The 27,979-nt window shown below is 42.2% G+C and overlaps 1 protein-coding gene across 1 annotated transcript in view; it reads right to left on the minus strand.

Moving 5' to 3' along the window:
* ABCA12 (ATP binding cassette subfamily A member 12) overlaps window positions 1-27,979 on the minus strand; it is an 86,769-nt gene that overhangs the window by 48,676 nt on the left and 10,114 nt on the right. Inside the window, exons 3-14 of the mRNA XM_075153739.1 lie at window positions 18,630-18,777; window positions 15,892-15,980; window positions 14,331-14,440; window positions 13,406-13,591; window positions 12,435-12,613; window positions 9,353-9,465; window positions 8,146-8,242; window positions 3,863-8,017; window positions 3,117-3,232; window positions 2,308-2,414; window positions 566-819; window positions 335-447 (exon numbers count right to left, since the gene is read on the minus strand). Coding sequence (XP_075009840.1) covers window positions 335-447; window positions 566-819; window positions 2,308-2,414; window positions 3,117-3,232; window positions 3,863-8,017; window positions 8,146-8,242; window positions 9,353-9,465; window positions 12,435-12,613; window positions 13,406-13,591; window positions 14,331-14,440; window positions 15,892-15,980; window positions 18,630-18,777 — 5,667 coding nt within the window. The remainder of the gene's footprint in view (window positions 1-334; window positions 448-565; window positions 820-2,307; window positions 2,415-3,116; window positions 3,233-3,862; window positions 8,018-8,145; window positions 8,243-9,352; window positions 9,466-12,434; window positions 12,614-13,405; window positions 13,592-14,330; window positions 14,441-15,891; window positions 15,981-18,629; window positions 18,778-27,979) is intronic.

Raw genomic sequence — 27,979 nt, forward strand, 5'->3', positions numbered from 1 at the left:
CACTGCTGATAAAAAAAAGGAAACAACTTGCAGAATACAGCCATGTTTCCTAGGTTTTACAGTCTGATTTGTGGGCTGAAGTCGACACATCTACTAATAGCAAAACCTGCTCAAATACAAAAACTTGGGACTTTCAGCACATAAGACGTTTTGGGCAGTACAGAAAACAAAAGGGTGGTCTAGAACAGGCTCTAGAGGACATGGGACATGGTGTATGGCTATTTCATTAATCCCATTTCTTCCTGGCACATAAACAAGTCTTGGGATTTCCAGCAGAAATTACGATACCAGTGATGATGTTTACCAATATTGTAAAGTAAATACAGAAAACTACCTTGCTTGCTAGAATCTGTTAAATTCTCAGTGATGTTCAACATGGAATTCAAAGCAGTCATATACTGAGGAATCTCTTGAAAGAAAGCAATTTCTGGTACATTTTCTTGAAACCTAAATTGGAAAGACAAAACAACCAACAAAATTGGGAATATGAAAAGAAGGCAAGAAGCCATTTCATCATTTCATAAATAGAATACTAAAGCAGTCTAACTCAGAGGGAGAACCTCACCACTTCATTTGTGTCTGGATGTTTGAGGCATCCCCAATCAGTATATTTTGAAGCTCTTGTGAGATTCTTCTGTGATTCAGTACATTGGTCACAACTTGATTGCTCAGTTCAATAGCGCGGAGGAGCTGCTCATGAGATTGACTTTGTTCACACAGTTCTCCAAAGCTAACATTAGGGAGATGGCAAATATGCTGTATTGACTTAAAGCTCTCATAGTCACAAAGAAGTGTTGTCAGATCCCGGAGGCGAGATATCTTCAAAAGAAATTTTGAAAATGAAGACAAATGCACAAACACCCGTTAGATGACAGAATTATAAAAGGCAAGTTTTATAGAGTCTAGCTGTCCTTTTCCATTTTTCTTTAGGATTAAAATTTTAGTATATATTTTCAGTTCATTCCAAAGGTCTCCAATAGAACAGTTTATAACAATCATTCCTATATGAGTTTGTAGCAGACCTGGCTACACAACATTGCACAGGATCTAATAAACCTTGCAAGCCTTAACATATCATTTCCCCTGCCCAACACACATACGTAGCAATACTCCATTTGGACTTACCTGTTGACCAATTAATCTTCCCAGAGACCAAATAAATCTACCTTGTGCAACAGGTTTAGCCTTTCGGACACCACTTGGTCATCTCTACTACAGCATATGAAATGGAGTTAGCTAGAAGTCAGGAATTCCGCACCTGCCAACCTGTGTAAAATTATAGTCCTGTGCCTACTCTGCTATTATGGGCTGCCCTCTTGTCTGACATCATTATTTACATTATCAGTCTCTTATGGCAAGAACTGTTTTCTGTTTTGTGCCTAAAAGTACCTGTCACACTGAGGCTCATCGTATTATTGTTACAGATATATTAAGCAGCAACAGCATTGCATACTGTTATCTTTTCTAAAAAAGACTTTTAAATTCTATTTCTTATACAGAGAAATAGAATAAAATGCATGCATGCTATTAGTGCAGTCATGTATGTATGGTGTAAGAAGCATTTCAACCGGAAGAGGCATTGCCAAATCCAAAGCTGTGAGGGAAAGCCATGAATCAATATTGCTTAGGCGCTTAATCTCAGAAACCATTATGGTGTTGTGAGACATCTAGGGCTAAGGGAGCATGTGGGGACTTGGACTCCAGCCACGCTGGTGTTGGTATAGCTCCTTAGGCATAGTGGTAACTAAGTTAGTAGTGGTTATAATTGCTAATTGGGTATGCACAATTCCACTGATTTTCAGCAGGGCAGAGGTATCTAACTGCTAGTTGTGCCTTCGAAAACTCCTCCCTACGTACTTCTCAAATGAAGCTGAGGCATCCCAGAATGATCTCAGCTCTGCAAGGTGCTTTGCTAATTCTCAACGTACTGAACTTAAAAACCACTGGTGCACTGATTTATGAGGAATATGCTGCCAATGGCAATCTATGCAGTGCTCATCCTTTTGGGATGGCTGATGGAAAATAGAAGCCATTATATCCAACAGACTAGGAGGACAGAAACACCTCTACCTTCTCAGAAAAATGGGTGTACACTTGGTAGGGACTTATACAAGAACAAGTTCCTCAGCCCAGTTTAATGGTGACCTTTAAATATAGGCAGCAGGCAGAAAACAGAGTTTCAGTCCTAGTTTTTATCAGCTGTTCTTTTAAGAAACTTTTTTCAATATGCTGTTTTTCAAAACCTCCATTGCACATTCATGTATCACTGCGGGATGTCCTTCAAGTCAGCATTTTAAGCAGACTCACTTTTAGCTTCAGGAGCTCTGGTATGGATGAATGTTTCTCAGAGGTGTTATTTTGCATGAAAGAGTTCTTTTTCAGATGAGTTTGCTTCAAAAGCAGTGTGATGTTTTCTGTGCAAGGAAGAAAACAAAAGTTACTTGAGACAAAAATGCCAGACTTGCAGAAACTTCGCAGATGGGAATATCGGCACTTTTATTCTGAGGCCTACTGAGCCTTGCTATTTTCCACCAAATTCATGTGGCCCAGGACCTCTGAAATCACAGACCAAGACCTAAGTTGCAATCTGGATTATAACAGATCCAGTCCACGTAGGCGCTCTGGTCCTAAAGAAATTCACCCCTACTGGTAATAGGACTTCTGACACTGCCCTTCAGAGCACACATGGTATCTCTATTCTGTGAGCAGATAAACCTCTCAGGTTTTACAATAAGCTCATACGATGAGTATCTATGTGAAATACCATGTTAACTCTCAAAAATAACTGCTGTCATCTTATGGGTACATAAAGCTGTGAAGGGAATATAGGTTTCTATTTGTAAGATTTCTTTATCTGAGTGTCAGCAACCTGTCATCACATAGCAAAGAGTAGATGTGCCTTTTGGATAGAGTTGGATGGAAAACTTATATCCGCAATGTGACATAACTCAAACAAAAAAGGAGTCTGGCTTCCCTAGGTCTCCCAGCTCCAGTTAATTGCCAGCAGATGAAAACATGTAGCACCATTCCTTCCTGTCATTAGACAAAACACTTTGAAAAGACAGGCACAACATATTCCAGCTGAGGTCCCACAACATTAATGAAATCATGATTACCTGTCAGTTTGCTGTCTTCAACTTCAGTGGCATTTATTAAACACATCAGGTAAGGGTTATAGCTGTTATTCACTGTCACCTGTAAAATGGTGTTTTCAAATTCTAAAAACAGAAATCTGAAAAATAAGATAGGATTTTAAATCAGCTTCTCCTTCAGAAACAAGGTATATTAGTGAGCAGCCTGTCAGCTGTATAGATGCTGCTCCTTGGCAATGTAAATAAGAATTCCAGATGAAGCCATGTGTCTCCCATGACATCTCCTAAGTGGGTACCCTCCCAATTTTATTTCATCAATTCTTTTTGCTGTTATCTCTCAAAGCTGTCATTCACTCTCAAACCATATGTACAAGAAAACACACTTGGAAGGTTCACTGTGGATGCAAGATACAGATGGGAAGGTATGCCTAGGGGAGACTGAGAATAAAAAATTAGAGTCATACCACAAAGAAGGGGTTTCTGAAGAGTTTATCACTGGTGGCAAGCCTCCTACAGGATTCTGCTTCCACTGTGAACCGATACATGCCAACACAGAAAATTTTTGAAAGTCTCACTTTTGGCTGTATGTTCAGTTCAAGGAGAAATTTCCTCTTCTTCAATTTAACCCACCTTAGACCTAGTGTCCTAAACTATGGTGATCACAGGCTTAAGTTGCTCCACTGGAAGAAAATAATATACTTCACATGCTGGAATGAGAATGGTGGTCACTACCCATAAATGCAATTACAATACCCAAACAGCAAACTCACCGTGTGATCAAACTGGTTGGTGACAGAGTTTGGTCACTCTGAGCCCAAGGTAGGGTCTTGTTGTACACGGTTTCTGCCATGACAATGAAGTGATGAGCGACAATATCAATGACACTATCAAAACTAGTTTTGTTAGAGAGAAAAACCAAACTGGAACTTATATTGAATTCATTTAGCAGATCAAACAAGTTCAGCCTCTTGAGAATGTAGTGACTAGCTTCTATGATTTCTAGAGCTGACACATCGCTAGCAGAGTTGTTTGCCACTGCTTCCAACAACTTTGCAAAGGCAGCTGCTTCGGTTAGATTCCTTTTGGTGTTTAGGAAACTGTCAACCACATCCCAGACACTTGAGTAATAACTCCATTCGGTAAGGTTGAAGGCGTCTTGGAGTCTCTGCAGCAGGTCATTCATGTGGAGCTCATCCTGTGCCACATTGAAGAGCGAGGACAGGTAATTCCAGGCTGCCAAGGTGTCAGAGAAATTTAGGGAGTTCAGTACTGTTTCATTCACCATGAAAGGAATGAGCATGTTCAAAAGCTGAGACGGGAGCACATCGCCCACATCTTGGACTGGGATGGGACAGGAGGCGTTACTCTGCAGCAGCCCCTCCGTGAGAGCAGTCAGAGCTCTCACCTTCTCCTGTACCCAAGAGTTTTCCAGCTCGGAGACAAGGCTTAATTTGGAAAGGAAACTCAGAGAAAACTGCAGAGACTGGATGATGCACGACAGCTCTTTGGAAAAGCGTTCACTGCTGTTCTTGTAGACAGCAGCAAACTCCGGAGACAGTTTCAGGCTTGTTATGGCAAGCTGGAACACTTTTTTAAAGGTGTCATTGCCCATTGTTCCACTCTCCACGCTCATGGAATCAAAGAGGGGTTTGCAGGGGCTCCCAGCTAAGGACTCGCTTAGAGTGGTATTTTCAAACAGCATCTCGAGTGTTATGTAGAGCATGTCCTCAGCAGAGCAGTTCTGGGGTGTCCCATAACCATTGTCGCTGTTCTCTAGGAAAGGACTCAAGGCTAAATGCAAGAACTCCCAAACTTTTGCCTCTAGTGAAGTATTGTGCCATAAGGAAGACTCACTGAACTCCTTCTGCAGCAGCAAATGTGAGAAATGATAGACAATGTCCATTTTTTCTTCAAATGTTTTGTTTAATTTGGTGTCATGAAGGACTTCCATTCCTGCTCTCCATATTTCAATCAGTCTCTGGGCATAGTTACTGTAAGAATCAAATAATAGGTTGATAGTTTCAAGCTCACTGATATTATAACTTTTCTGCAAACCTTTTAAAATTAAGATACTCCTTTGCATGGCTTGCAAGTACATGGAGATGTTGCTTCCTCTGGAGTCGTCTTCATCGTACAGCTCAAATATGGAAGATGCAAAGTTTACCAGCTGCTTCAGTTCCTTACTGAAAGGAAGACTGGAGTCATTTTTCATGGTACTGAATTGATTTTGCAGTATGTCTAGAAGTGACTGGGAAGTGAGAGTGTCTGTACTATTCCAGTTCATGGACTGGAGTACTTCAGCAATCTGCCAGAAAGCACGAAGTTCATTTCCCTGCCTTCCATAAGGGGAACTCTGGAGTTTCTGCATTAGCTTAGACAAAGAAGAGATCAGCAGATAATGATCACTGGTATTCACCTTTGCCATGGCAGCAAGAAGCTGGTCAAGGGACAAGATCTGTTCTGCAAAATTTTCAGAAGTTACAGGGGTCAACAAGAAGTCAGAAAATAATGATGATACTTTTTCATGTGTGCTGAGATAATTTTCAATGTCTTCAAGCGAGATTGCATGAAGTGCAATCATTTTGATAACCTCCCATGCTTTCTCTGTATTAAAATGAGTCTTGTTTAAAATTATCTGATTCCAAATCACTGCAGCCATAGTTAGAACACCTTGATTTTCTTTTCCGTAGGGATTAGGGTAGAACAATTCTTCACCACCAACTTCATACAATGGAAGTATTTCTTGAAATATTCTTTCCAAGTCCAGTGTGCTGTTTGTGGCAGAAGTTGAATTGAAAGAGAGTTTTAATGAACGATACAAATCATTCAGATCTGAGGATTTAATTCCTCCACTAGAATTCTGAAAGATCTGATGTACTAAAGTTTTTCCAGGAGCTATCCCAAGGTCCACAAGAATTAGAGCTTTCTTCATAATCTCCAGGAGTTTCACATATTCACCCACCTCCGTTAGGTTCCATTTGGTGATCAACACGTTGCCAGTGACTTGCCACAGCCGCAAGAAGTGCCCCCACTCAGACTGGTTGGAAGCATTTCTGCCCACCTGTAGCAGTTCATATATACTGCTGTTCCGCATGGAAATAGTCAGTAACGGATGGGAAAACCCAGGCAGCCTATGCCAGTCTGCTGAGCTGTCAGAGAAATTTAGGGAGTTCAGTTCTGTTTCATTCACCATGAAAGGAATGAGCATGTTCAAAAGCTGAGACGGGAGCACATCGCCCACATCTTGGACTGGGATGGGACAGGAGGCGTTACTCTGCAGCAGCCCCTCCGTGAGAGCAGTCAGAGCTCTCGCCTTCTCCTGTACCCAAGAGTTTTCCAGCTCGGAGACAAGGCTTAATTTGGAAAGGAAACTCAGAGAAAACTGCAGAGACTGGATGATGCACGACAGCTCCTTGGAAAAGTGTTCACTGCTGTTCTTGTAGACAGCAGCAAACTCCGGAGACAGTTTCAGGCTTGTTATGGCAAGCTGGAACACTTTTTTAAAGGTGTCATTGCCCATTGTTCCACTCTCCACGCTCATGGAATCAAAGAGGGGTTTGCAGGGGCTCCCAGCTAAGGACTCGCTTAGAGTGGTATTTTCAAACAGCATCTCGAGTGTTATGTAGAGCATGTCCTCAGCAGAGCAGTTCTGGGGTGTCCCATAACCATTGTCGCTGTTCTCTAGGAAAGGACTCAAGGCTAAATGCAAGAACTCCCAAATTTTTGCTTCTAGTGAAGTATTGTGCCGTAAGGAAGACTGGCTGAAGTCCTGCAGTATAAGATGTGTTAAGTTATAGACAGAGTTAATTATTTCTTCACTGGAAGCTTCACTGGCACTTGTATAATGAAGGACTTTCATTCCTGTCCTCAGAAGTTCAGACAAGCTCTCAAAGGTTTTATTGTCAAAATTAAAGAAAAGATCTATAGATTTTAATTTACTGACATTATAATTCAGCTGTAAGTCTTTTAATATGTACAAGGTCTTTTGTATGGCTTGAGTGACTAGTGAGATATTGGCTACCTCAGAGTTTTCCCCAAACTCATTAAACACGGCTATTATAAATTCTGACAGTTGATCCAATTGTCCACTAAAGACACTATTTGAATTATTGTTCAGCTTTTGTAAATGGCTGTTTAATACCTCTAAAAACTGCCCATAGGCTATGATGCCTGTGTTATTCCACTTCATCGATCTCAGTTTCTCCCCAATGCGCCAATAGGCATTCAACTCATCCCACCAGGCTTCACCCATGGAGCTTTCTACTTTCCGCATCAGTTCGAACACAGGCATCAGTAGGTACTGATAACCTATGTTTATGTCTGTCATTATAAAAAACATCTTCTGGAGAGCTAGGAGCTGGTCTGGAAAGTTTCTGTAGGTCACAGGCTTAAGCAGATAATCGGAAAACAAAGATGGTATTTCTTGCATTCCATTTAAACGGTCTCGGAAGTCTTCCAGAAATGATGGCATGCTAGTGGAGAGCAACATTTTGAGAGCATCCTTAGTTTGCACTGTACTAAAATTAGAATTTAACAGAACTGGATTCCAAATCATTGTAACTAATTTTAAAGCACTCTGAATTTCTTTCCACTGGGTCATTATATTGAAAATGGAAGTCCCATTAAAGTCACTCTGTAATTGCAGTGATGTGAAGTTATAGATTTCATCAATTATTTCCTTATTATATGGTTCCTTTAATTTATAATCATGATGTGGATTCATTCCCAGTTCAAGAATTGCATACAATTTCTGTAATGTTTCATTCTTCAAATTTCTGAATAGATTTAAGCTTTTTAATTCACTTCTTTTCATTTTTTTCTCAAAGCCTTTTAAACGATGTACAGACTTTTGTATGGCTTCTAAATCATCTGAATTAATGGACCTCTTGGAGTCTTTTCCACCAATCTCTGGTGACTTTATTTTTCTGGAGGGGAAAAAAAAAGCATTTTAGTGAATATGAAATCAATGCAAGTGGAAATGTAAGGTGATTTAGAGCAAAGATCATAGATTTGAATTATACTGTTAGTAATATCCCTTTAGCTAATGTCTTACCTCAGAACTTCCTCCAATTCAGATACTAAAGTCTGATTCTCTTTCCACTTAATGAAGGGATTACAAATATATCTGGTCACCAAGCTTTTTTCTTTATCTATAACAAACATGTAAAGAGTATATTAGTAAAGATCACATTAGTTTTCAAACTGAGAAGAGCTGTCTGGCAAATCTGTCAAGGAGAACACGCATGTATGAAGTTAGGCTCCTACGACAAGACACAAGATCCTGGTTAGAAATTTGAGTGCTCTTTTGGGGTGTAACTCTTCCTGGCCTTCCGAAGAAAGTCAGGATGCTATGTGCCGTTGTAGAAATGATTTTCCATCTGAAGAACAGTTCAATGCCCCTGTGATCTGGGTGCTAATGGAGCTTTCCTCCTGCTTTAGGAGAACTTTGCCATCAGTAATGCAGCAGCATAAAGTGGCCTAATATTTATTACTGTTTCTTTCCCTTCATCTGGGAATGCTTTTTTACTACTTGCACCTAGGCTTTGTCTGCAGCATCATTTATGTCTCCCCATAGCCACTTACAGTCATCTTGATATCCCCATGTGTCCAGTCCTCTCACTAGCCACATCTCCACGTTTTCCCTACTTGCACTGCATTAATCAGCTTTCTTCTTATACACCTCAACTTCCACAATCTCCATCAAACAAGTAGAGAATGGACAGCACTTACCCATCTGTCCCTTGTAGCATTTAGATGCTGTACCCTTCCCTTGCCCGATCACATAACCTCAGTTCGAGATGGATGTCAAGGACCCTGCCCCTGCTGTAAGCCAGCAGGGGTTTAGAGGAATGGCTAATCTTGACGCTTACAGCTTGTTGTGCAGCCCAGCCCCAGCCCCTACCTTGATATACCCAGGTGAGTTTGACAGAGCCCACAACTAGAGGCAGATTTTGACACCCCACTCCACCCACCCATCCCCCCCCCCAAAATAAAAAATCAAGGTAAAAAATTACTGCTCCCCATTTCCACTGAGACTGCAAACTCATGTTAATTCATTGTCTACTGACAAAACCAAGCTTTTTTACTTCTGCATTTGAAATGAGGTATTTTATTCACATTTTTAAAAAGTTGCAAGAAGAATTCATTATGCTGAGCCCTGAACAGTATGCAATCTGTATGGTTACTTATTAGCCTGCAGTTTGCTCCTCCTCAGCACCACAGGTTTTCAGCAGAGATATGACTATATAGAGGAGTCTTACCTTGCTCCAAGCAGTTCAGGGAATATGGAGGATCTGTAACCCCATTCTGAACAGTTTTGAATCCATCATCAGTCACAAATGACGCAGAGACATTCTGAGCTGCCAGCACAACGCTAAAAGGGGAAAAAGAAACCCAAACAAAAAAAAAAAACAAGGGAAATAAATTGTGGTCACAGGTTTATGAGAAGAAATAAAACAAGTGTTCAAATAGGAAACAGCTGGAGTACAGCCTATCATTCTTAAAACATCTGACAGACAAGCCATTGCCCCTACTTTTAATTATTTGTTTGATCATGCACAAAATACAAATACAAAGGGCTTTGATGGGAAAGCCATGGCGGTATGTTAGCACAAACATATGTGTTGCACTCATTAGATGTACTTATTCAAAGGGTTATGCAAAATCTATAGACCACTTAAAACCTCACAATAGGGCTTAGAAAACACTCAGGTGATATGCCAGTCCAGTGATTCACTGCTGCGGGTGAATCTCCTCCAAAAAGAAACCAAGAAGCGAGCAGACAAGGCTCAAGGGAGAGCAGGGATCCCTAGGGAACAACATCTGTGGATGGAAGAAGCAATCACAAATAACTGTTACCATTTCCAATTCTCCTTCTTTCCTCTTTTATACTGTAATAACCAGGCTGACAGGGAAGCAAGGAATGTTTTTCAGTCTTAGGAAAGAACAAGCTGATAATCAGGCATATTGTATCACAGAGGAAGTAATTTAAAAGACTGTCTGTTCAATGTGTGCAGGTTACTGAAAACTTCACGGAGATTATTAGTCCCTTTTGCTTCTCCTGCATAAAGAGTAGCTCTTCACCGTAGGCATAGGGCCACCATGAAATGCACAATCTCTCGCCTGCCTGAAGTTCTGCAGGTGATACACACAGGGAACCTAACTGAGCTGATTTCAGTGGCATGAATAAATACATATTGATTTGTGGGAACAGACTGCTAGTGAGAACAGAGCACCAGGGATCTCTGTTCTCCTCATTTAACATAATGTCTTCATGCAGGTTTCGTGGACTTGGTGCTCACCATTTCCATTCTGCAGAGGTGCTTGTTAGTAAGAGTCTTAGAGGGGGAAGAAACTGCAGTTATAAATGATGTATTTTGTTGAGCAATAGCAGAACCAAGGAGGAGGGAGGCATAGGCTTGCCAAAAGTGGACGCATATCAGAGATCAGAAGGTAGCCAACATGGAAACAAGTGCTGTTGTTGCCCTTTTATTTCAGTCTTGCAGGGCTTTTGCAGACATTGGCTTTAGAGAAAAAGCTCAGCTTACGTGCGTATCTGAAAAACTATCTTAAAGCAACAAACAGGAGCATTTGTGAATTCAGTCTGTAAACCAGGTTTGTGTGGGTAATAAAATTTGCTCCTAAACTTTCCATAGAATTAATGACTTTGAAGTTACTGTTTCACGGTGGTGGTGTTTATCACGTGGTTAATACAGATGCCACAATGAGCAAAAGTTCTTTTCTTCTGTATCTTCATATTTACACCTCAGAAAAATTCCCTGTACAGCATTTCTTTAGGAGGTCAGTACTGCCTGAGTAAAAGACATGGCCAGGCTCGCTAAGCTGTGCTTTTGTAAGCATCATTAAAAATACTATTTGTGCAATCTCTTTGCAATAACTCTTTACTCATGCACTTACACTGCCAGATGCTAGGCATAAAAACACTGCACAGTTCTGGTGATGAAATTCTATGTGCCTCTTTGTTGTGCTTATGATAACTTTGCCCAGCTCTGCAGCTGTAGAGCAAAGCAGAGCAGCACAGTAAATATTAATTCTTCCTGGACACTCAAACAATGCTGGTTCTCAGGCTTGATTCTGCAAGGCAGTAAATGCAAAGAAATGAAATAATCCTGTGACTGAAACAGCAGCATGGACAAAACATCTCTGAATAAAATTAAAATTCTTGCCACACTGCTACTGACTCCTTTAAGGATAAGGACATTACAACTTACAAATAGTTCTCACAATGCAGTATGACAAATTACCTAGATATTAAATGTACAGGTTTTTAAGTGCCTTGGCAACATGCCAGTGGTGAAAAGTGAGTCCCTCTAAGCCTGGGTGTAATCAAAGTGGCAAAGTTTCTACACATTCTTTTGGCGTCTTTACCCAACTGCTCATGTATCCAAGGAAAAAAAAAAAGTCTGAAGACACTCAGTTGCTTGCTGTCCTCCATGTGCTGTAACAAGTGGACTATTCAGAATAATTTATAGCAGTGTCAGTCACTTATTCAGTGAATGATTTGGAACAGAGTCCCCTAATCTCTTCAGTAACTCAAGTCTTCTAGAGATCAGTGAGAGTTTAGCCCAACTATGGACCAGGAAAAGGATTTCAAGGCTAAGCCTATTTTAGAACAGTTTTTATTGTCCTAGCTGCATACAGCATCAAATATTTCAGCACAGTTAATTAATGCAGTTAAGCCAGCTCTGTTTTTCGTATAACCACTGAGCAAGAACATAACTGGTAATTTCCTTCTTAAAGTCAGACATATTCAAAGCCCCATATACTAAAAACCAGGCTCCCTCTCTTCTCTGATTTCTTGGGACCAATCTTGAAAGATAAACCAGCAGTAAATCAGGTAATAAATTAAAAAAAAAAAAAAAAAAGACTTTATAGCTCCCCTACAAACGTTTGAGGTGTTCCAAAGCAACTTGAATTTGGCTCTATGCTTTTCTGGAAAGAAGCAGCCAGCTGCTTTCTTTAGCAGAACAACTATACAGCCAGGAGAGCCTTTCTTCAACCAAAGGCAGTGGCTGTTACTCATCACCCTTTCTATCTGCACATGGGCTTGACAGTGCCTCTATGCAGGCTGGAAGAAAACTAAGAGTTCATATCAAATTCCCATTTAAAAAGTGACACAAGAGTCATTGAAAAATCAAAATACTGCTCACTGTCCATAGAGACTTTCAGAGATGCATTAGTATGGAGCCATATCACCCCCCAAATAAATCATACTTTTAAGCTAACGTCCTTCCTTCAAGATGAGAAGCAACATGTCCTTAGAGTTCAATACACAAATCCACCAACTTTCAGTGCCTCTCCTGGCATTTTCTGTATTTTTACCTGCTTGCGTTCTGAAGGAAATCAATTATGTCTTGCAGTTGCACGCTGCCCTGAAACACATCTGGGGCCAGCAGAAGGAGATGCCACAGGGAGGTGTCATTCTGCACTTGGGAGATGAGCATTAGAAACGAGACCATTTCATTGACGAATGCTGCCTGGTACTGTGGGTTGTGTTGCACCTTAACAAATAACAATGCAAGAAATTATTTAAGAACAAGAACCCTTGTTGCCGGTAGGTGTTTTTATGTTTTTCAGCTTGCACTGCACTTGTACACAACTCTACAAACAATACATTCAAATGACTCTAGTGACAGGCAATAACTGAGAGAGTGACTGTGCTTTACCTTCACACCCCAGATTGTACAATAAATTCTCTGTTTAGACAAGCCCTACGATTCACAATGTCCCAAACTGTCCAAAGACTAGGAATACAAGAAAAATGAATATCAATCCTCACCCTGGCAAAAAAGAAGGCATTACCTTTAAAGGATTCATTTGCTTTAATTATATAGCTTTCCCGAAGGCAAGTACTGCTTCAATCATGAATTGTTGGATCAGTTGCAGGAGTTATAGGATGAAGTGATACGGCTGAGGTAATACATGATCAAATTTATTGCCTCCCCTAGCTTTAAATATTCTTATTTACCACATCCTGACAATGTCCTATCTACCTGTCACTGCAGCAGGGTAAATAAAGAGGAGAAACAAGACCTAGGTATGGTGAGAACCCTTAGTGGCCACTACTGATGGCTGGATGTCCTTGCCTTTCCGAGCTGTGTACTCAACTCTAAGGTCTTTGGGCTAATCCCAGTCACAAGAATTAGCTCAGCCTCATCATGCACTGTACGCACTTTGGTATAGAGGTGAACAACTCCTGGCCAGGTAGGGTCACGTTCTATTTCCCAAATACTGCAATAACATGTGTGAACTAACACTAGCTGCAGATATTAGGAAAGGTCCTAGGCACTCACCTGAGAGAACTGACTTCTGAACTCTTGAGTAAATGAGTCTAAAAGCGATGAGTCAGTAAAGCAGAATGTCCGGTGGATATTGGCTGCCATTTTCTCTTCAGTAAGACCGGGATGTGCTACATATCGCGACAAGACTTCACACAGAATGACTTTGAGATTTGCTGCAGTTGAATATTTGGTCTCGCTCTAAAGATAAGATGTAATGTTAAAGGTTGCTTTAAAGCAATACTCTGTTTGGGATGGTTTTAAACGCAGTGATGAGACTTTTTTTAAGGGGTAGGAGTGACATCTGAAAAGCTTTGTCATTACAAGCACTTACACACATACAGAATTCCAACAGGTGAACAGTGTCACTGAAATCCCTCAAACTCCTCATGTAGATAGAGAGAAATGTGTGCATAAGTGTTTTTGTATTAGGCCTACAAACATAAGCATACCAGTGTCCATTACATGGTACCAAGTTTCTGTTACAAAGGAGTTGTTCCTATATGCAGTCAATACCTACATAATAAACACACAGTCCCTCTGATGCCATTGCAGGAGGGTTGTGGGCAAATAATGAATTCAATGGCAAAGCCTGTAATATCATATCTTTAATTTCATGTGAAAGAAAACACACTCTAAACACCTTAACTCACACAAGTTTTGAGCAAAATATCTCAGGGTATTGTGGGTGGCCATATTTGGTAATTCATGGTATTATGTCCCAAGGTGTCTGGTTTAATCTGGTTTCTGCTTAAAAGATAATAAATTTACCACAGAGCTTAAAATAACTGTCTTTCTCTTCACAAAATAAAGCATATTCACGTAATAGGGGAGATCCAAAAGCAGTAAAAGCTGTATGTTGGTACTTTGAGCTTCTAACTTTTTAAATATGACTATACATAAATGCTCACACTCAGCTAGTATGCAAATACAGACTTACCTTCCCAAAATTGAGGATTTTGTTGAACATGTTGATGCTGGAAGTCAAGTTGGATGGTGATGAAATATTCCGAAGGGTTTTTCCTCCACGAGATACCAAATCCCCAAATGCTGCAATAACAGTTTGAAACACTGTATTTTACTTAATGTCTTTTAACCTCTTTGCTACATCAAACCATGACACAGGATAGCTGACTACAGCTTTGGGCATGCCATCATTATTAATCTGTTTCCAAAGGTACAGCCAATGGCATCCTGTAATTACTTACTTAAGTTTTTTTCTGATGTAATTAAATCCTGGACTACATTATTTCCTTCTGTAACTTTTTTAAATTAAATGCATTTAACTCTCTGCATGCAGGTCAACTTTAATTTCTACCTCTTTTCTCCAGTCCTGCAGCTCCCCCATGCAGGAAGAGAGACGAGTAGCCTTACAAGGAAGCCTTCATCAGCTCAAGCCGACAGACCTGTCAGGGAGAACTCTCCAGGTGTCTTTGGCACCAGTGGGCGATACTCGTTGTTCAGAAACAGCTCCAACACAGATTTGGAGCTCTGCTGCCTGCTATACACAGTGGCACACAGCCAGGTGCCCAGCTGATGCACACCAAAGCCAACACTTGCACTGAGCTACACTCTCAAACAACACAGCTCACTGAAACCAAAGGAGCTATCCCAGTTTACAACCGCAGAATCTATGACCTACGATTTTTTTTTTTTTTTTTAAATAAGATGTAGAACTGAGTTCCTCCCTGACCATCCGTGGCCATCAACATGAGTTGATAGTTCCCATAACTGTTCATTGATTATTTTGTTTTTCCCCACGCCTCTGCATTCAGTCCCTTTTGCGTTCTGCCTTTTTCTGCCTTTTTCTGCCTGTACACCAAAGACTGAGTGCACTGGCAGGAATGCTAATTGGAACAGTGAATGGCTGGAGCAGAGCAGTAACAGAATGCAAATCTGTAATCATTCATTTGATCGTGAGCTCCCTGGAGAAAGGACTATCCATCATGATGGCTTGTGGATAGTACTAGCCATTACCATCAATAAATAATAATTGTAATGATTTTATGGAAAATTTAAGTCCGAAAGTTCCTTCAGGAAAGAGAATCACATCAGAGGAGAACATCACCAACAATAAATACCCACTGTGGCACAGAAGACGACTTATTTGCTGAATAAGTCAGAACTATAAGAACAGAATAAGAAATACATTTGAAAAAAATCATAAGCTGTTTATGGACAATTTGTGGGCAGTAAAAAGGCAATATTCCATAAATGGCCAGGTCTTTAATTAATGTCCAAACAGTCCGTGATCTCACATTGCTCCTGTGAAGCGCAACAATTTAACCCTGGTTTCTTGGCCAAATTCCAAAAGTCTTTTCTACAGACAGTTACTTGTAATTATTCCCAAGAATTTACATTAATGTCATGGACATGGTCACGTACCTGTACAGAACACGTAAATCATTTTAGCAGTGCTCTAAGAATTGCATCTCTGTCCAGAGAGCTTCAAAAGGTCAGCCTTTAAAGACCAGAACTCTGCACAGCAGTGAATAACCTACCCAGTGAAGCGTTCCTGCTTTTAGGAACCTCTGCACTCCACGGTGATGGATGGTTGTCCTTGGCCACACTGGATGAGCTCCTCCGCTTACTGGGTGCAGGAAGGGGGAAAAAAAAAAAAAAGAGAAGAAAAAAAAAAGAAGACACCTGTAATAATTCACAGAGGTTCTTATGAATAAGCTTACACTTAACTACTGCATGATCAGAATAGGTCTATATCTGGATTTTATGGCAGGTGTGTTGAAATCTGGGTGTGCAAAAGTCTTGTTCCTTCTAGAGGCCTGGCATGTATTTCGGGGAAGCACACTGCAGCGCTCTCAGACACGAAACAGATGGAAGGAACTGCATTCACGCCTGCTCTGCAGCGACACCAAGGACAGGGAAGGCTTGACATATGTATTTGGTCTAATTTTAAACAAATTCCCACTTCTGGAAAGAAGGCCTCATTGTATCAAGTCCTACTCTGTCCTCCACCAACATATGCTCAGCAGAAGAAACAGTGCAGAACTTCATGGCACTGTTAATGACACTCAGACTGAGCAGAGAGGCCTTGATGTAAGCTGGAACAGCTCTAAGCTATAACAGCAGGTTGCATGCCCCTACCAAGAAATCCTTCACGACATCAGGACCTTACTTCATCCTTCCCAAACATGTCACTATAGGGGAAAAGATGGAAGATGTTGGTGTTGAGCTCCGTTTTTGTACTTAGTTCCCTTTTACTAAGGGAAATCTCAAGCGACCATGTCTTGCACACCTTGGTAAATGCTTCTAAGGAACAGAATCAAAGATGAGAACCTTGCCCATTTTCTCTGCTGGCCACTGGTAAGACACAGTTTTAGGGCAAGTTATAAAACAGTTTAATAAGAGCTTCAGTGAGTTGCACAATGGGAGGGGAAAAAACCAGTCTGGATTAGCTGAATATTACAAACTCTAGAATATTACACAATAATATATCCAGACAGTAAAGGGTCACAGCTCAAATACCGTGCCTTCGTGACAAACTCACCCATGGTGATTCTGCTCCTGAGGCAGAGCTGCATCTATTCATGTTGGCTTCTGGAGCTTTCCCCTGCCCAGACAACCTTCTGCTGAGGTTTTATACCCTGCTATATCCTGCTAGTTTTGCTGTGGCTACTTAATAGTTGGTGTTTTTTCTTGTAGAACACAATATATTTCTAAGGCTGACATTGACCACACAAGGGTCATTGACCACATAGTTGTATGATACTTCACACAGCCAACTTCTAGCATCAATAGTGGTAAAGATGCTCATCAATGACTCATGGGACTTGAGCTATAGTTTGGCCAAATCCTTTGATTTTCAGTTGGCAGGAAAAAATAGTTATTTCCTAAACAGCTGTACAGAAATCAAAAACAGAAAGCAAGGAGGATTTGTAGCTATTGAAACCCATGGAAGACCTCCAGCTTTGGCGCTAGAAATTCCCATTTCTTAATTTCAATACCCCAAATTAACTATTGTTCAACTTGCCCAGGGAAAAACAATGACACTGAGGAAACGAGTGAAGAGATGTGAATCCAGGCATCCAGTCTCTGTGCGGCTCTGCCCTCTTCTGCTGTGTGACCTTGAATTTAATTAGGATTCACCTTCAGTCATCCAGACTCCTTCTAACCAATGGAGAGATCCTGACCATTGACTTGGCCTGGGAAATGCCAGTCCCTCTGCACTGACTAAGGAGGACTCTTGAGGAGCCACCAATCCCAGGACCCCCCATCCTGCCTGATGGGCTCTCTGGTGGAAGGCATGGAGCCCACCTTAGCTCTTCAGACTCTCAAGTTCTGGCCAAGGGGGATTTTGAGGCTCTGACGTAGCCACTATGGAGCAGCCTCTCACGTGAAAGCAAAGATGAGCAACCAGGGACGTTGTATGCGAGATGCCCAGACTTTCAGCTTTCCATTAACCAGCCAGGCCTCAGAGCAGCATGTTCCCCAGGGGTGTGCCAGAACCAGGCAGCCAAGATGTAGAAACAACCCTGGCTGGCATGTCTCAAAGCAAATGCTATTTGGCTTCAACTAGAACATCAATGAAACTGAAATGCCTCCACTGAACATTTCAATTTCAACAAACTGACATTCCAACAAAACATGCCCAGCCAGCTCCACGCTGCAAATCTACATGCTTTTGTGGGCAAAAATTGTTTCTTCATTTTCATCTGTTTCCCGATATGTTTGATGGCTTGCAGAGAGGACGCCCATTCTGTTTGGCACCTGGAGGATCTACTGAAAGAGCAGTCGCTCCAGAACAAGTGTACCTCAAGCTAGAGCTGTTGGGGAACATTTGCCACTTCCACCCAAAGCATCATGAACCGATCACCACAGTGGTGGATCAGCACACTGGGCTGCTCTTGGTGCAAGTCTTAGCGACTGACACCCTGCAGGACCTGACTCACAATCATGCAAAAAAAGTTTCTTTCCTCTGATCTGGGTAAGCAGAAGCATTTTTCTCAGGGAGTAAAATTCTCTTCTGCTATCAAGCCTGGATCAATTGACACATTACTGATAGCTGTCCCTAATATGAACATTTTTAAGTGTCCCATGTTGCAGCCCATATTCTCATTTTTAAGTGTTCAGATACCTGAGACTGTATCTGTTACAACAGGTATCTGAGATATATCTGTTGTGGCCACACTTACACATACACACATGCACGGCTGCTCCCTCCACCTCAAAGCAAGTCTTGCTTTACAGCTTGTAACACCCAGATATATTCAGATTCCCTTACAGTCTGAAAGATGAGATGTCATTAAGTCTTGGCAGCAGATCTTCTGGTATGTATGGTGTGCCTTTACATCTGGCATCTGAATCACACAGCACGGTTTGCAGGAATGGGAAGAAGCCTGCACTAGGAAGGTTTCGGGGTGCAAGATAACCTAGAGGAAGGAGGAGAAAGAAAATGCCATTATTATGATGCAGTCATGCACTTTTTTGCCATGTGTTTCTATCAGTACGTGCTATTTTCTCTTCCTAAACCGTGGGCTTGATTCCCACTTTCACTGAGGCTCTTTCACTCCACCCTGGCAGCACTATCTGCCAAATCCCATTAGAAGCCCCTCCTCAACACTGACAAAGTCATGAAAGGTTATTTAATTAAAAAAAAAAAAAAGAGTCAAGCTGTTTGTTTATAATATACCTGTTAGTCCCAAAGCAACTGCAGATTCCCCACCCCACCATGGGTGGAAACAGGCAAGACATGACAAAAGCACCTTAGGTTTATGATATCCTAAATCTGCCGTTCAATAAATAGATAAATAAAAGCAGGCACATGGCCAGAGTAACCTGAAACACCCATAAGAGCATGTTCTCCAAAGCTTGATTGGATCAGTTTCTATGCAAAGCCACAAGCTTCAGTTTCAAGCCAGGTTGTTAAAACAGGGCTCTGTCTCAGCTTTTACCATGGGAAGGGGCGATGGATGCAGGACCAGACAACCTCCGTTGCTTTTTGTGCAGACCTGCCCAGGGAAGGGAGAGGAACAATCTATCACCACCACCCGCTCCGTGTCTCCTGCCATCTCAGAGCAGCTCCCGTATATCTGCTTGGTGACCTGTGATGCTGGCAGCCAGCGCTGAGGGGCGAGATGTATGTCCCTGTCTCCCATTTCTGCAAACACAGAGCGGACCTGAGCAATTAGAGACTTTAGTATTTTATGTGCCACTTGCCCCGTGCTGCTTATTGCCAGCCCGCAGAGTTCACCGGCTGCTTTTCCTCTCAGTGACAAACGCTCTAATAAATCTCAAAACTCTTTTGCTGGATCACAGCAACATATTATTTAAAATAATCATTTGGAAAATTACCTGGCAAAGGACATTGCTATTATTTCTACTATGGAAAGGAGCCAGATTTACAAAAGGCCCGCAGGCAGGCTTGTGGTAATTGATTACCTTGGTCTTTCGTCTCCAAAGACAACCTGCAACTCTTGCCGAGGCACAGCTTTATCTCTAACCCCTCCAACAAGGACACCGTACTACATTTGTTCTACATTTATTAATTATAGCAGTGGTCAAAAAACAGATGTTCCCAAAGGGGATGGCAGTGCTAGGCGGAGTGTATGGCTGTCGGTCTCCCTGAAGGAGACTTGACTTTCCTGAGCTTTCCTCAGCACGGTTGGTCACAGCCCATGAGCGTGCACTGCATTTTTGGGTGAAAATGCAAAAGCTCATGCTTTAGCGTGGGAGTTCCCACTGCTTCGGGCCAGATAGCAACTGGCACAGAAGATTGCTGAGACCTGCAGAGTCAAAGGCATCCATTTTGAGTGGTGTTGTGATTCTCTTGTATACCTCAGCAGAGAATTGCCCTAGAAAATTAAAGAAGATACCCTGCCAGAGGAGAAGGCTAGAGCTCTACCTGCTATGGGAAGCTCCCCCAACACTCACTGCATGCCCCAGGCCACCGGGAGTTACACGGCAGGCTAAGCCAGCTCCCAGTAATCACAGAGCACCAAGGAGAGTAAAAGATCTCTCTTGTCCCTACAGGCAGTCCTTCTGGTGTTGGGGCCAAAGGACCAAACATACGCCACTCTAAAGGTGTAATTAAGTCTGCTGTCCATGAGGGAAACTTCACTTGGGCACTTTAATCCGGAAGCATCCTTATGTGAATATCCCCTGCCGGGTCTGGGACATTTGCCCTTTGAGTTCACCAATTACAACCCTGCAAAAACGGCATTTTGCACACACTGGCATTTTTCTCTCATCTTCCTTCTGATCTCCCATACCCTCATTCCCATGCAGGAAACTGACTCACACCCCAATCCAAAAATGCACACCACAGACCTCACTTTATCAATGTCTCTACCAAAATGCAGCTTCAAAGACCTGGGAAGCCATGAGGTTCAGGATGGAGAGCATAACCACAATGAAGTGAGACAGGTAGGAGCTACGAGGGAAACAGCTACACCCTCCACAGCCATCCACATCCACCGACGACAACCAGGGCCAGGAACCAAGCTCATGTCTCTTAGGAGACCTGGAGCAGCTAAAGCTGTGTAACTCCCAACTGGACAGCAGAGTGGGGAACACAAAGATGGGGCTGGGAGCTTAGGGAGCACTGTTCTTCTCTGGAGAGATGAGAGAAGTTTACAGAGACAACTATGCAAGAGATCCTGCTGAATCCAGAGCAGGGGAAGACACTTCCTTGAGATATAAATAGCAAGAAGAAATTTAAAAATTGGACTCAAAGGTGGTACACTTTGAATTAAGTGGACAATTAAGCAATCAGTCGTTGTATCACAAGCGAGGTGTAGTGTAAGAACAAGGTGATGATATCGGCTCTTTCTTTTCTTTTGAAACAGCAGCCTGAAAAATAGAGAGACCGGAATTCATGACCTGAAGTTTTCAAGTGCTGCTACTCATGGTGGTGGCACGATGCCTGTGAAGACATCACTGGCCCAATGCGATTGAGGTATTCAGTGAGGCTCTGCCAACTCACATCAGATCTTGAGCAGTTTGCTGGCACCTGGTTACAACCATGGTGATCAATCACTGAGTCACTGCAGGCATGAACTGGTGTAACCCCACGATGTTCTTGACACAAAAGCAGTCGAGATGCCAGAGAGGACTTTTCTGGAAGAGGCCTGGACTGACAGCAGTTAGAGGATTAAGGAAGCTTTTCAAGAAAGACTACAATACAGAAAAATCTGAAATGACTGGGCCAAATTCCCATTTGGTGTAAGTTAGACCTATGCTGGTTCTTAATCCTGAATATCTAGCACAACCGTGCTCTGTGTCAAGCACACAAATAACACTCAGGCGTATACGTCAGGATGAAATGAATTGTTACGTTGGCTCTGCTGCCTGCATTGATGAGATCTCCACCAACTCCAAAGAAAGTTTAAAGACCTGGTTCAGATGCAGGCACCCCTTCCACAGACACCTAGCGCTGGGGGATGAATCCCACCCTTGCTTTCTCCTGTGGCAAGCTGATGGTGCTGAAAAAGCTACACCATGCCACCCCACCAAGCCAAGAACAGGGTGGCCAGGCTGGTGTGACAGGTCTGTCCTTCAGGGGCCACAGAGGCCAACAGCTTAATTTAATAGAAGCTGAGCAGCGCAGCCACAGGAAGCTCAGCTTCTGACTGTGCTGCTTCTGGCCGGTGTTCCTGAGATCAGAGCAGAGCCAGAGCATAAGGCACCATGCAAGCAGCATGGCTGATTTGGGAGTCCAAGCGCCAGACAACATAGTGTAGCCTCAGAACTCTTTCCTGTAACTCCCTCTTACCTTACAAGGGCAGGAATTTACTGATGAGAAAGTGAGTCAAGAGATTAATGCGCTCCCTGCTCCATCCTCCTGCCCTCCATCCACTTGCTTGTGGTAAGGAGACATGACTCCACGGAGCCCTCTGCCCACACATACAAATTAATTACCCGTGTCGGCCCGCACGCCACTGCAAGGCCAGCGGGAAGGAAGCTGGCTCCTGACTCCCTTCCATGCTTCAGGAGACGTTCGTAACTACCTGACCCTCCCTTGGCTGAGATTTATCCAGCACGTCAACTACATTAGTACACAAAATAAGCACTACCTATGAAACATTATTGAAGGAAAGTTGTAAACACACTGCAAATTTTGAAGGACAGTGTTTTGATGGAGACAGTTTTGCAATCTGAAACGTAACACTTATCACCATTAGTGACTTTTGTAGTATTTCTACTGTTGGGAATCCCTTCAGTCTTCTACACGCTGCAGAAGACAGCTCCTTCTCCCACCGAAGTCTATGGCAATGCCATATCCAAGGAATACAGATTTCCCTAGCCCTGTAGTCCCCAACTTTATGATGCCATGTCACACAATACAGCAGATCCATAACACACGACATCATTTTTCATTCTCCCCACTGCTGTAAGCTTTAAACTTCTTAATTTCCTAAAACTACTACCTTTGGAGCATCTCACTACACTGCCTATGAGCCGAGAGGGAGAGATCACTGCACCCACTACTGCCCCATGTCTGAGCTGAGAGGTCACTAGCCCATTTCTTGTCAAATTGACTTGTCTGCAACCAAGATCTGAGCCCAGATCTATATCGTGTTAGTAAAGACTGACTTCTGGGTTTGCCAGCAGTAGAATCCGAAGTGCAGAGGTTTTTGCTCTTCCCTCTCGCTGAGAGCTTTGATTTTCTGTCACCATTGAAAGAAGGGCACCAAATCTGAAGAAAACAAGACAGGTATCCCAAAGGGCAGAAGAGGCCAAGGGCTCAGCGCTGCATGGGCTGGCTGGTTCCCCCTGCTCAGCAGCATCCAGCCAGGCCAGCCACAGCTCCAAGAGCTGAAAAGAAATATGGCATGCACAGCAGTAAAAATAAACACAAGATACCTATAATAAATACATGCATGCCACTGGAAATTCTGGCATTTCCACATTTTCTTTCATTCAGAATAAAATGAAGAAAATTAATTTCTCTTACTTCCCTGAATGTTGTAAATCCCAATATACTTCCTTTCAACACGAGGAAAACATTTTGTTTTCTTCAGGTAAAGGTGCTTGGTATAATAACGATGAAAAATGTCAGGGTAATAATAAATGTCATACAAGAAAGATGAAAATGCTATTTCACTACAATCTATAAGATTAATTGAAATTGACTGAAATGTTTAAATCTAAATGGACCATTTTTTACGCTGCCACATTGATTTTGCTGCTTTCATCGCACTGAGGTTTCAGGCATTTGCGCTAGCTGAGTCCAACCATTCATTTCAAGGAATTGGGCGTTCCAGCAGACTGCAGGCACAGCACCATCAATGCAGCCCCCCATGTCATCCCTTCCAGCCTGAGGCAGGCAGGGCTTACCTCCTCCAAAAGAAGTAAGTGCTGGGAGGACAGCAGCCGCTATTACCCAGACCAGAGCAAAGGAAAATAAGTATGTAGTATTTTTAGGTTACTTGTATTTATTCTTACTGCTGTGCATGAAACAAGGGTATAAAGATAGGACCACGTCCACATTTGGTACAGGTTACACTCTGGTTTTACATCAGCCAGTCGTCTCTCATGTAAACTAGCAACCAGTTCACTCAGTGTGCTGCTAAGCACCTTCCTTTCCCTCAATTCCCCAGCCTCAGCTCTGCTACTCTGAGGTGCTAACTATATTGCAGCCCCATCATTTGAACATGCAAATCCCCTTAAATATAATGGAGCTATCCAGACCATATCTTTTGCTTTCAAAATATCACCCATGCATTCCTTCGCCCTTTTCTGCCCACACTGTGTTTTTGGTTTCAGGGCTTCCTACCTTGCTTTGCCATCCATCCTGCAAAACCAGACAAAATCTATATTCCATTTTATTCATATCAAAGATACGGGATTTCCATTATGAATGGCTACTTCTTAAATAAATTTCAGTACATTAACTGTATTTTCTTCCTCCTTTACCATTAATTTAAAAGGGCATGCTGAGTTTTTCTGTTTTCTATGCACCTATAGTTTAGTGTCGTATCACCACCCCTCCTTGGGCATGAAAAAATTATCTTGGGTTCAGATTTCACACACTCCGACACTGCATATACCTTATGCATTAAGTCCTTCCATAGTTCATAAAAAAAATCCATACAAATCTCAACTCCCCCGCTGGTGAATTAAAGGCATTAATGAGCAAATGACTTCAATAGGAATTATTGTGTTTAATTGAAAATGCATTCAATCATTGCTAAATCATACAAAGAGACTTAATAACTGGAACTTTTCAGCAAAGAAGAAGATGGTCAAAAAGTGGTTTGATAGAGAAATAAATAAAATCATGATCAGTGATGAAAAGGGTGAGTAAATGATCATTCTCGCAACACAGGGACAAAGAAACACAATGAGATCATGAGGTAGCAGGCAAAAGGGACAGAAAGTACCTTTTTTTAACAAATACCAAGATGTTGTGGAACTCACTGCCACAGGGTGGTGTATGCTGAAATGTAGACATTCATTTTAAAAAGAATTAGACAAATTCACAAAAACAGATTTGTCAGTGGCTATTAAATATGATCACTTGGATTCAACCCCTTCAGCTTGTGGCTGAAGAAACCTTAAACCCTTGAAGATTTTTGTAGTGGAAGGAACACACTGTGCTTTGTGTTCCTACACGCTCTCTCAATCATCCCTGAGCACCAGCAGGGTGTCTAACCCAGAGTGGCAATTCTGACTGTTTATTAGCTGTGATTTATATTTATCTAAGAAAACATATAATGAAAATATTTACTGCTACGGTGATCTCCTCCCAGTTTTCTAAGCAAAATGTTTAACAATATTTTGTACACACGATCTTCTTGCTTCCTTTCTAGACTTTCCCATAGTCACACAGCATTGCTTTAAACTTTATTCCTTTGCCTTGTTAGAGTCAAAAAGACAAACATACCTGTTTCATTACACGATGACGATATTGCTTCTCTTCAACCACATACAACTGCCCATTTCCAGCTTTGTTCACATCTATTTATTAGTAATAACTTACACTGCATATTTTTTATAGAAAGCTTTATGACAATGCTATGACTTCTGATCTCTCTCCAAAAACTAAACTCTATCATCAAATCTATGGAATAAGATTAATTTTGAAGCAGGGTGCTTGGGTTTTTTGTTATTTGTTTTTTTTGTTTTGTTTTGTTTTGGTTTTTTTACATGCATGGAGAATGGTCCAAATAGCAGGCTGGCCCATCCCTTGATCTATAAAAAGAGAATATTTAATTGCCATGGCACTTGTATTACTGTGACATTGTGACATCCATGCACTCTGAAACTCACATCTGACCTTGAAGCTGGAGAAAGGGACCTGCATGTTCCTAGTTACCTGGGAATTAGGTCTTTAGTGGGAACAGGACCAGGAGGCAAATGCCAGCTGAGACTTTCCTTGACCTTTTTCACACCTGCAAGATCAATGCCCACACAAGTCCCACACTTGTTGCAAAAAAAAAAAACAGGGGGTGAGGCCAGTAAGTGTTAGAGTTCCCGGCAGTACAGCCCAAATCTCGTTCAGTGTGTCCAAAGCCCATAGCACAGCAGTGATTAGCCCTACTGATTTTAATGGGATTACTCAGACTTCAGGTTAAACACATACTTAAGATCTGTGCTGGATCAGAGCTAATGGTTCGGTATTGCACTCCCTATTGCATTATCCCTATGCTGTTGCCTTTCATATCACAAAGCCGATTTTCAAAACCACTCCGGAGCTAGCAGGTGATTTCTTTCACCCTATTTTTGGCCAGCCAGCAGAACTGTCATTTACCTCCGCAATTTCACCTGTTGAGCAGACAGTGCTGAAAGAAGAGATTCCCTGAGCTTACCCCGAAGTTGCAAGACACCAAACAGCCTCAGTATCTATCGTATCAGAGTAATTTTTGTGCCTCTTCAAGTCTCCATCACTGCTGTATGTTAGGACAGGTTCATGCTGCAAGGTGGCATGCAATAAGCTCAAATACAGCTGCCTGCGCACACCAGCGCAGGTCCGGATGGCACGCAGCGCAGGGAAACCTGCCAGCTGGGCCCTGCACCATGCACGTTAATTATGATGATCTGGTGTTAGTCCAAGTCTCCCTGTCCCTGGAGCACACACATTCCCCCACAGCCTTCCTATTATGCTTTAAGCAGTGTCACCCTTGGCCCTCTTTCCCTCAACTCTAATTTGACTTTTTTTTTTTTTTTAATTTCCCCCATACAAATCATTAGGTAACAAAAAGATGTTGTGAGCAGCTATTACACATTCATCAGTTCACCTGTGTACCACATAGCCTACCCTGATTTGCAAGCCATACACCCATTACTTGGCTCACTATTTTTCAAAATGGAAGCTCAGCAGGACCCCAGATAACTCCATTCAATCCCCCAGATGCCCAGTGTGGCTGGGTGAGATTTGAGAGCTTCCATTTTTCATCTTGACAGCAATAGCATCCTTGTTTTCTCGAGTGTCCCAATAACACGATGTCCTCAGTTGTCTGCCTACGACAGTGAGATTGAAGCAGCAGACAACTCACTACTAGACTCCTCCCTGTGTTGGTGGCCTCCATGGAGGAAGCATTTCATTGCCTAATTCTTCCCTCGAGCATTTCAGGCTCTGCAAATAAGACGACCAGCCCAGAGCAGACAGCATCTACTTCCATGCTTATTAAGACTAGGCAAGCTAGTTTTGCTCACCCACAGACCTTCACCTTCCACCCTCTTATTTAATAAATTAAAAATCAGCACTTGAATTTGAATGCATTGGGTTCACGTACTGATCAGGGAGATAGATCATAAAGACCAGAGAGCATAAAAATTGCAAAGGAGCGGGAGAAAAAGCAGGTGTAAAGGGAGGAGAAAGAACCTCCAAACCAAACACAAAGAACAAAGGAGGGGAGATGGAAACCTTCTAAGAGGTACTGCAAATTCAAGCCAAGATGGGGAAATGACAGAGCTGATGTCTGCACCACAGGGCAGAGCTGATGGGGAGGGATCGCACTGGAGGTTGACTGTGTTGTGGAGGGATGCTCCACTGCCTGAAGCACAAACACACCAAGAGTGGAGGAACTGTACACTAGCCCTTTTCCTACAGGGCTTTTTAAAGCAATGTTTAATTCAGACAAGGCTAACTTGGTCATGTTGTAATGCAGCCAACTTGCTCTTATCTGTATGAGCAGCAGGGCACTGCACAAACAGGACTTAAGAAGAGAGTCAGAACATTTCCCAGCAAGAAGCTGGAACCTAAAAGCTTAAATCCATATCTAGACTCTTGAAAAAAACCTGCACAAAAGCTGTGTTTCGTAAACCAATGTCTTTCAATGCTGAGTGCCTCCAGGTAGTCTCCACAGTGCAGGTTTAGATTCATTAAACAAAAGTGACCTCCTTTCCTCACTTTTGAAAAAATACTTCCGCACTTCTAGGTCCCAGCATCTGGATTCAGATGCTTCAGGAAGTCAACTAGAATTAAGTGACTGCCCCAAGGCCCTGTTGTAATTCAGTGGGGAGGAAAAAAATACTGGCAACTCAGCAGTTCCAGTCTCCAACTCTAAACATCCTTCAGTCACACCTCACAAGGCGGAAGAGTCCGTAGAAAGAAATAGAGGTGTGGAGATTTATGAAAAGGGAGGCATTATAAACATCACAGCGCTCTGTTTAGGCTATGGGTCTCTG

This window comes from Calonectris borealis, chromosome 6 (genome assembly GCF_964195595.1).
Source record: "Calonectris borealis chromosome 6, bCalBor7.hap1.2, whole genome shotgun sequence".
Lineage (NCBI taxonomy): Eukaryota > Metazoa > Chordata > Aves > Procellariiformes > Procellariidae > Calonectris > Calonectris borealis.